Below are 11,242 nucleotides of genomic sequence, written 5' to 3'. Positions count from 1 at the left end.
TACAGTCAAAATTGTTTGTTGTTGTAAACAGTTATTTACACTGAATATAAACAAATGTTTTTAAGGATCCTGGAAATATAATTCTGATGATGTATATTTAACATTTCCACAATAATGTATTTACTATGTATAATTAATTTCAATGCAAGATGCATATATATATATGTCCTGTTCTGACTTTTGTTAATGAAAATCACTAAGAACAAGGGCAGTTATTTTATCAACTGTTCTTCCTTACTGTGAAGTAGATTCCTAGTATGATAACTATGCCTATGACTGCAGCTATTATATACAGAACTACTCGATTCTGGAGTGCCCTGGAATACAAAAGTATGTAACCAGATTATGATGAATATTATACAAATGCAGAAATATTTTAAAAATTATATGGATTTGTGAAAAATATTCTCAAATCTCTCTCTCTCTCTCTCACCCCCCATACAAAAGAATATTCTTTTGCAGGTATTTTTGCTCTATATAGAACGATAAATATTTATGCATTAAGATCAATGCATAAAAGTCTATAAAATAAATCATCTGATATCAAATGTAGATTTTGGACAAGGATATAACCCTGAACTAAAGGCAGCACCTATGCTAGTTTCAGGAATTTATTCTCATTTAAAAAGATATAGCAAAAAACAAGGAAAAAATAATTTTTAACTTTAGAATAAAAAAAAAAAAAAAAACTATAAAAGTGAAGCTGGATTTGTTTAACATTTTGAAAAACAGATATAGTTGCAATCTCATTAGTGGCGTAACTAGGGTGAGGCAGGTGGGGCACATGCCCTGTGTGCTAAATTTGTGGGACACTATTTTTATGGTTAAAAAATGCAAAAATTCCAAAAGAACAGTTTTCAAGGGGTGCCATTTTTTTATTTGCCCTGGGCACCACAAACCTAGTTATGCCACTAAATCTCACTGTACTAATGTAGTATGGATATTTTTGTACAATGCTCTACAAAAATTAGCTCAAAAGTTAAAATATTACATGTGATAAATGATTCATGCTAAAAAATTCAACTGTGCAAAAGTTACTAATGTCGAAGTACACTGCTGTTTATTTACATCATGCACCAATCAACACTTGAACAGCCTTGGCTAAATGCTTGCATTTAAAATACTTGTCCAGCATTGCATTAGTCATTATATTTGTTTATACCTGGGAGTACGAATAAGCATTTGTGGCTGTACCCAAGTTTACGTAGCATAGTCAAATGCCCACAATTTGGGATTTGTAGGGCCTTCTGCTACATTAAGTAATTATTAACAATTTCATAAATATCACAGAAAATAAAAACTCATATAATTTTACTGAAATATGAATACTGTATAGAAGCTCTGCATAAATGTAAGAACACAATTTAATGGGGGAGGGATTCCTGGCCAGTCTGCCACCCTTCCAGATCAGTTTTGCAGGAAGAATCCTCTATTTTACACAGTACCATGCTATGTACTCACATTTCTCAGTTTTATTTTTTAACTGCAGTACCTCTTTGTATAATCATATTTTTCTTATCACATATAAAAGACTGCTGTACAAATTGGAGCAGTGGCATTAGGGGCAAGTTGTTGCTATGGATAAAGGGATGATTGAGTGGGAGAAGATGGAGAGTGGTAATCAATGGACATTACTCTTCACGGATAAATGTTATTACTGGTGTCTGCCAGGGTTTGGTGTTGGGCCCATTGTTGTTGTTTTCATTATTTATCAATGATATTGATGAAGGAATATCAGGCTTAATGTCCAAGTTTGCAGATGATACAAGGGTTGGTAGGGTGGGTAATGACAGTATGCTACTGCAACAGGATCTAGAAAAGCTAAGCAGACTGGTTGAGAAATGGATGAAGTTTAACATTGATAAATGCATATGGATAGCAATAACTCCAGAGTAATGTACCAACTGTGTGGTATTAACACTCAGGATAGTGGAAAATGAAAAAGACCTGGGGGTAATTGTACAGTCAGATATGAAGTTCTCTGTGCAATGCAGACATGCTGCCAGAACAGCTTATGGAGTTTTGTCAATGACATACAGGAATTTTGCTAGCAGGATAAGGAGGTAGTTATCCTATTGTATGAGGCAATAGGATTGAAGCAATGGTCAGGTCACATCTTGAGTACTGCATACAGGTCTGGAAGTCTCATTTTAGAAAGGATTTGGAGTGGCTGGCCCGAGTACAGAGAACTTCTTCAAACTGAAGAAGGATGGTTGCAGAATAGATGTGCGGAAGTTTGTCTTTAGCCAATGGGTGGTTGAGTGTTGGAACAAACTTCCAGCAATTTCAAGGAAGAACTAGACAAACTATTGGAGGGAATGAATATATGAAACAAAATTAGTGAATGGAACAAAAGGGGGGTGTTCTTCAGGGCTGGCCCGAGCTATGGGCAAGCCGGGTGGTCGGTCACCCAGGTGCCTGACACTTTAGGGGTAAATGACGTTGGGGGTATCGAAGGTTTGAGAGGGTATATATGCTTCATGAAAGGGAGAAAACAATTTAATATGACAATTAAAACATTATAAATATTTTGGTTGTTTTTTTTGTGTTTACATTTGTCTTTTTAACTTTTCTCTAGCAAAAATAAAAATATTAACCCAATAAAAATGACTTAAATGTTTTCTATCTGGAAGTGACACAGGAATGCCTTCCTGTCCGAGACGCCAATATATCTCGGGCTGATCCTGGTGTTCTTACCCAGAGAGGCTTCAATTCTGCAAATTGCAACATCTGGAGAAAGGAATCTGTAAGGTGATCTGATTGAGGTGTATAAGGCTTTGAATGGAATGTGCAAGCTCAATACTGATGGGATTCTTCCTGTTGCTCAGACCACACATCTAATGGGACACAAATTCAAACTGAAGAAGGATGGTTGCAGAATAGATGTGCGGAAGTTTGTCTTTAGCCAATGGGTGGTTGAGTGTTGGAACAAACTTCCAGCAATTTAAAGGAAGAACTAGACAAACTATTGGAGGGAATGAATATATGAAATGGGAGGTGCTGTTTTTTTCGTCCCAAAAACGTTTTCTAAGGATATAAATGATATAAATACATATAAGAAAACAATAATAAAAAAAATTCACTCTATTTTATCTTATAACAAGTTCATTTATTACATGTTCCCTTTAGAGGTTTTAAATAACTAAATGAGAACTAATTTGAATGATGATGTCGTTTAACATCACATAGCAACTTAATGTCAGGAGCAAAAGAATTAATCTTATCCTTAAACTTGGTTTGACATTCAGTCTACTTCTGTAATTGTTTTTGAGAAAGAAAAAGATGGGAAACTAGTTTTACAGATATATGTTGTGACTTGCTGTATTTACAAACATTGTGTGATAATAAGGTTATATGATTATTTGCATGTTTTCTAAGGAACCCCCACCCATCTCCAAGGACCAGTACAAGCTGTGGGCCACACTTAAGGAAATGCTACAGTATGGTATCTATATTCAGTGTCATACTGTGCTTAATAGTGATATCAAAAGCTGTCTAAACGGTTTTGTTTTGTTATTTGGTTTTTAGGAGCATTAGCAACTAAGGCCATATTGCTCCGGGGACATGCAGTAGTCATTCCCTGACCTTTCCGCATCCTCTGTATTTGGTGGTCATGGGCTCGAACCCCGGTCTAATCAAGAAGCGTGTGCTACGCACTCTGCTCCTGCCCACGGAACCGCCGTCTAAAGTATTTGTTGGTTTAGCTATTATAAGACCATTATAAAATATATATCTACATAGGATCTATATTTTATAATGGTCTTAGGCACTATTTTTACATAACACTGTCATCAGGATCCAAATAAGAGTGTAGTTCAAGGTGTCACTATATTTTCATAATTTAAGCATGTTGGGAAAAAAAATGGTAACAGGAAAAAACTGAGTAACAGCATATTAAATGTATTTAATCTGTTAAGAACCTTCAAGGAAAAAAAAAAAAAAAAAGATGTGTTTATTTTTTTAACACAACTAATTTCACTAATGACTAGGTACTAATAAACATATTAACACCTAGTTGTTAACAAAATAAGGTTATTTAAATAAAACAAAAACATCACACACAGGAAAACTGGTCTTGACTATCATGTGCCCTGAGTTTAGCGATGCATAGTGTGGAAACTTGAGCCTGTGTGCAGGTGGACAAGTATATCATGCCATTAGTCATGTAACAATTGTCAAGGTGCAGGCAAATGTTAGTGTTAGTACTGCACACACAATAATATATGATTACTTGTATTATTAGGTACACAGCCAAATAATTCAGAGAAAACCAGAAGAATTACATGTGTCTGCTTACAATATCTTGCATTACCAGCATGCGGGGTTGACTATCCCTGGGGATGAATCAAAATGCAGCCATTACATACCTAGAAAAATGGGTTAGTAAAGGAAATATACTTCCCCCCCCCCGTCAATGGAAAGTCATAGCATGCCTAGCACTATTAAAAACCTTGTTCCCATTTTTCTTTAATCACGAGAACTGTTATGCAAAGAGAGTTTATCATTTTCACAAGCATTCAGCATGATAAATTCTGAATGCTCGTTGTGAAATACTCCAATATTTCAGCAGGAAATAAAGGACAAGCAAACAAATATGCTTGTGTTACTGTATGGCAGTGGATTTTCCCTTCAGCTTCCTTCCCTTCTACACACCCAACCACATGTTGAGATTTGAATTTGAAAGCTATATGGAGGTGATCAATGATCTTCACTATAGCACGGATCTTTCTATGTGTGATTACCATAACTCTGGTTCCTTAAAAAACTACAAAAGTTAAATGTTTCCTTATGGATGACAATGGGTTAAACAGTAAATGCCTACATCAAATATTTTGCATTGATAATGCTGGAAGAAATGTCTCAACAGAGTGATTAGAGCCCATTTAAGCACTCTTGGGGACCCAGGACACTGGACACAATTTTGGGACCGTAGATTATTTCAAATTATTTTAATTTTAGGATTTATCATGCAGTAAGCAAACATAATACTTTTTTTTTTTTTTTTTGTAGTGATCAAGACTGGTTTAATCCAAAAACATTAAGAACAAAATATACTAAATACATAAATTTTATAAATGGAAACATACACCATTTCCATTTATAAAATTGTAATGTTTACCACTTATATGAAAATTTTTTTAGGTCTTGCAGCAGCACATTTGAATATAGTTACTGAAAAATTCAAATCTGTTGTGATATACTGTTCTGATAAGAGCAGAGGCAGTAACTTTAGCTTGTCTTAATTCATTGCCAACCTGTAAGTTTTTCAAAGGCAATAAATGAAAATTATGCTCTAGCTTCACAGCTGGAATAGATAGTGACAGGTACAGTATCATAAGAAACATGTTGAGAAAAGTTTCTGATAGCTGTTTATCATGCACATGTTTATAGTTAGCAAAAGATTCTTATAAATTATATTCAGTATATTCAGATTCATAGATAGAGAACTGTACTAATTCACTTCTTATGTTCTTTTTTGACATAATTTGAGTATGTGTTTAAGAAGTTATCAACATAACTTTCTTCAAGAACATCTTTAGTTTAGGAATGAATTAAAAATGTAAGTAAGGTTTTTGTATGTTTTAATATGTTTAATTAATACTGAGATAGTCTGTGTAACTATAATGTTAACAGCCTTGAGAGCAAACTTATTTTTTGGTCTAAATAATCTCACAAAATTTATATTACTATTGGAAAATTTCTACTACCTTCACACTGTTGTATGAGAGCAGGAGAAATGTTTCTGATCTCCCCTTTGATATTTGTAAATTTGACCATTAGAGTTGAAATTTGACCCATCTATCACTGCTTTGATAGGCAGTGTTAGATGGGTCAGAAACTACTAGATGGGGGAGTACACAGACTAATAGATTAACAGCAGTTGCAGGCAGATGTTCTTGCATTGCTTCTATTGGAACACATAACAGCTTGGAAAATGAGGTGTTGGGGTCTTCATGGTACAAGTAAATACATGGGCTGTGTTAGGGTTACTAAGAATAAAAACAGGTATATGTATGCTTGTAAGCATAGTAAATAAATTTGATGAATTTGAAGTACTGCTCAATTCATCAAATGCAGACATTGTGGGGACATTGGAGATATGGTCACTCAGATTTAAGGAATGCAGAATTTGCATCCCTTATTCATCCACTGGGGTCCCTCTGTTACATACAGAATGATGAGGGTTTGCCATAAAAATACTTAGAATCTTATTAAAACTCTTTTCCATCTTTTTCCATCAGTTCTGATGCAAGGTTTGTACCTGAAAACTTAAGTGGTCAAGATTGAAGGAGAAATAGTTGGAAGAGTTGGAAAGAGAATGGTCAGGAATTAATTGAAGGATGCATATAGCTGGAAAATTCAGTAAGAGAGGAATAGATAGAGAATTCTGTGAAAGAAAAATAAAATAGGGAATTCTATGGATGAGGAATAGTTAGGAAATTTAGTTTTTAATTTTATTACAGACAGAGTAGTTATGTGATGTTCATTAAGCTAGTCAGTAATATGTGAGACCAGACACTGGTGATATGCGAGACAGACATTGTAAATGGCATAGGAGGATTACTTGAACTAGCTTACAAGAACTTGTATCAATTTTGAACCAAAGTTACATATTCTTGAAACTGTCAAGAAACTTGTATCTCAAGAATAAAAACTTCGTGTTGACTGAAGGCACATATACACTATTACAAGCAATCCTCACACTTACAACACAACATGTTCCTGAACAATTAAATCATTATAAGCTAAAGCTTGTTTTCATAAGAGCAATAATAAAAATTTGGGTTACATGCCCATTCCAATGGAGTGTACCTGAACACAATAAATTGTGTTCAGGTAAAATTAATGTAAATATAACTTATCAAAAAGTAAACTAATCTTTTTTTATTCTAATAGGGATGCAATAATGACTTGGAAAAACATCATCAAAAAATAAAAAGCAGGAAAAAATACTGAAAGAATAAAGTACTTATAGTATTAGAAATCTCCTCTGCCTTTGTTTAAGATGCTCCTAAAGATTATTGGCCTTTTTCTTAAATTATTGTTAAACTCAAGAGCACACTGCATTGGGTTTGATCATGAATCCAAATGGTTAGAATTTTGATCTGAAACAAGCCCCACTAGCTTCCTTTGTTGTCACTGTTGCTTGCATTGGATTAGTTGTTAACTTCATCCTTAATTCTTACCTTGTCTTTTGTGATTATCACTACCAATGGTTGAAGGGCATCCAAGGTCCAATTAAAGTTTGCAGGCATCTCACCTTGCTCAGAGCACTTAAATGCATCAATCTTTGCTTTACTGTTACAGTTCTAAATTTTTTCCAAAGAAACACATCCAGCACTTGATTTTCTCTTAGACATTTTTAAGGGGCAAGTAATTAAAAAATAAATAAATAAAATAAATAATAATGCAAAGAATATGCAATACTATGATCACATTATCACACATAACAGACTAAACTGACTCATAAATTGAGAACTGCCACTGAAAAAAATAACCACTTAGCAAGAATGTCACCATTCCCACATGTCTCAGTGTCATAAGTGTGGAATGGTGCCTTAACTCTGGAGCACATTCGTTAATTACTAAATGTCATAAGAATGGAGTGTCATAAGTTGAAGACTGACTACTTGAAGATGAAAAACCAAAATTCGGACCAGTTTTAGAAGTTTCGGGATGCACAAAATTCTGCAAATTAAAAAAAATATATATATAATAAAATAAATAAATTTTTGGTTTAGCCTTTGAGGTGACCAAGTAAGATCAGAGAAAACAAATTTATTTTGTGATATTATATGGATTTGAACACAGCATATTTAACTATCTACTTGCATCCTGTCCACTTACAAAAACATACTATGTTACAAACTTACTCTGTTTGCAAGAAGGGAAAAAAGTGATGAAAGAGTTTGATTTAGTAGGTAAGGTCATGACATACTCCCTAAAAGAATCAAGAGATAATTTGTTGATCTTTTCATGTCTTGAAGTCAAATATTGTAAAGGGAACCCGTTATTTAATGATGTTTTCCCAGGGAATGAAAACAGTAGCTGATACAGATTAATATTAATATTAGTTCATTCAATTAAAGTCAAATTTATTTAAGCACACACTGCAATATTTTGGGATCACTGACATGCAGGGATTTTGAAGAGTGAAAAAATAAGTACTGAAACAACCAAAGAATAAATTACAGGTGACCCTCGCTTAACGCTGATAATTCGTTCCGGAAAAACAGAGTGCTAAGTGAATCCGTGCTAAGTGAGCGCCGCATTCCCATAAGGTAACATATGTATTTGTGAGTTGCTGTCGGTGCCATAGGAGATATTTCCTAATCAAAAATAAATGGTAGTGAAAAGATGTACAAATGTCGGTCAAAATATTTAATATTCAAATATTTGTACATATAAAATATTCTGCATTACATACGTATATAATTATGTGGTAACTTAAAATTCCAATTAAAATCATGAATTTAATTGATCTAAATTGATTTAATTTAATTGATGAATTTAATCATGAAAAATGTGTCGATTTTGGGTTGAACTTTGGCCCTCTTTCCAAATAAACTAAAAGGGGTATTAATTTTAAATCCCCCACAGCATTACCACCCAACAATAAAGTAAACCGATCCTTCACCGCTTTGAAAACTTGGCATGCTTTTTACTTCTTTCAATATGAAACTTCTTTTAGGCATTCGTTTCCATGAAAGTCCTGCTTCATCTATGTTAAAAACTTGTTGAGAAGTATAACACATAATACTCCTCTTCAATAATTTTAACAAGTTCTTTTTTGAAAGTTTTGGCTTCTTGATCTGCACTTCCAGCTTCTCCCTGGATTTTAAATCTATTCAATCAGCCCTTACCAGTTTTAAATGGTTCCACATTTTTTTTTTTTTTTTAGGTGAGTTTTCTTCAGATAATCATATTGGCTAATCACTTTCTCTCTCTCTCTCTCTCTCTCTCTCTCTCTCTCTCTCTCTTTTTTTTTTTTTATAATATTTAACTTAACTGAATTCTGCATTGGATATTATCTTCAATAAAAGTAGTTAAAGTCTTTTCATTTCAATCCCAATAGCTGGCCTAGCCCTAGTTGCTTGCAGTGGAACATCTATCTTTCCCGCTGCTAAAATTAATTCTTTATTTTTTTATAATTGTTCTTACAGTTAAAGTTGCAAGTCCTAAATTACGGCACACATCCGCTTGTCGTTGACCGGAATCGATTCGCTTCAAAACGTCTAATTTAATTTTCAAATTCAGTAGTATTTTTCTTACATTTATAGTCTTCGTACTGCGCCCAGACTTTGTTGCTTTTTCATTCTTATTGGCCATTATTAACTCTTTGAAAATGTAACTGGGTTGGTTGCATTAATTACGATACAATGTTCAAGTAAACTGTCCGTTACGCACGATGTCCAATACTGTACTGAGTGATGACTAGACTTCAGATAAATGCATATAACGCAAATATTACAAGCAATATACTTGATAATTTTTTAAAATGTTGATCTCGGAACTACGTAACAAGTCACTGTACTGCAATTAAATTAGTGTGCGAGAAAATTTCACTGAGCGTGGGAAAATTTCTCAAGTCAGCGTGGGAAACGTTTCAATGCTGTTTTGCTATTCATTTTCAAGCTATCGACTCCATCAAATGAAACGATTTCGTTAAATATGCCAAAAATTCAATCTGTAAAAGAGCGTTATAGTGATCTGTGACAGCATCATAGTCAGATACGGGTTATAATATAAGAACAGCATTATTGTGAATCAGTGTAAACCGAACCGTGTTATAATGGGGGCCTGCTGTAAAATAAAAATACTGATATCCAGCCACAACTGTGAGAAACTGAGTGGCAGAAGTGGGGTAAGTAGCTGCTTATGGTGTCAGAAATTAGGGAGCCCCAAAATTACTATATTCAAGACACATTGAAAGTGTTGCAACATCAATCAAGAGGATGTTGCAACATTTGCCTGCAATATGTTTTAAAGTTATTTTATAAAAAAAAAAACAAAAAAACTGGCAAGTATGTGCATATATAGCAGACTCTCGATTTACTGGGATCAGTTTAACCGGGACACTTCAAGACTCCAAATAAAAAAAAAAAAAAAAAACCCAACCAGAAATCAAAATTCAAGTAATAACTAGAATAATTATAAACAGATGTTTTGCAAGTCGTAAATAAGTGACAAGCAGGGCATTATAAAGTCATCATTGGAAGATTATTATCTTCCAACCTGCACTGTCTTCACACCCGACCCTAAAAAAAAGGAACAAATGTTTAGTTTGTTTTAGTGTGCTGCTTTGATTGTTGTGTTCTGTCGCACTGCAAAGAGAAAAATTTTATTTTGCTATTTATGTCAGGGATAATGAAAATTTTTTTTTTGTTTAGAAATCGCAAAAATGATGGGTAAACACAAACGAGTTGTGCTTTCAATTAAACAAAAACTTGAAATTATTCAAAGGTTTGAAAACGGTGCATCTGTTAAATCTTTAACGAACCATTATAATGTTGGTGAACAAACCATACGCAACATCGTAAAAAATAAAGGAAGCGTTGTATTGAACACGCGAGTAGTGCATGGTAAGTATCATGGTAAGTATACCATGGTAAGTGCATGGTATATTTTTATCTATCGCCATATTTTTTACATAGGTTGCTGAACATTTTTGGATATAGTAAGTCCAAGACTTGAGTACCTTCGAACTTGCGTTAATTTTTTTTCACTCAAATTTTTTTTTTTTTTTTTTTAGCATTGTAAAATTAAAACAGAATAATAATAATCAGCAATCAATAATAACGATCATGGAATGCACAAATTGCACAAGCGAGATATGGAGTAACAAGCTTAAAAATAGGAATGAAGAGAAGATTCTTAAAATTTATTTAGGTTTTTTTTATATGACTGAAGATTTCAGTGACATTCACCATAATAACATAAAATATCACAGAATTCCAGCTATCGGTATTACCGAAAATGCAATATGATCAAGTTTGCTACCCATTTATAATTAGATGCACTAATAGAAAAGCCCAATAAACTGGAACGTGCAAATTATTTTTAGTGAAGTTTTTTTATAGAAAATTTCATTTTGACCGTTATCATGGTGCCAACTAAGAGAATAAGTGACAGTGGTACTAGTAAATCTATCAAAAAAAAAAGGAATGCAATCGATTCGGATCAGAAAATTAAAATAAGGAGTTTGAAAATGGTCAAACATGAACAAGTATCGCATGGAATT

At 33.6% G+C, this 11,242-nt stretch overlaps 1 protein-coding gene across 1 annotated transcript in view; it reads right to left on the bottom strand.

Moving 5' to 3' along the window:
• Positions 1–220: 220 nt before the first annotated feature.
• Positions 221–11,242, bottom strand: part of Vti1a (Vesicle transport through interaction with t-SNAREs 1a) — a 116,546-nt gene continuing 105,524 nt past the window's right edge. Inside the window, exon 8 of the mRNA XM_090380277.1 lies at positions 221–317. Within this exon, the coding sequence (XP_090236403.1) occupies positions 221–317 (97 nt within the window). The remainder of the gene's footprint in view (positions 318–11,242) is intronic.

This window comes from Mastigoproctus giganteus, chromosome 8 (assembly GCF_048544385.1).
Source record: "Mastigoproctus giganteus isolate SK-2022 chromosome 8, ASM4854438v1, whole genome shotgun sequence".
NCBI classification, from domain to species: Eukaryota; Metazoa; Arthropoda; class Arachnida; order Uropygi; family Thelyphonidae; genus Mastigoproctus; species Mastigoproctus giganteus.
This window is presented reverse-complemented; position numbering and strand designations above follow the sequence as displayed.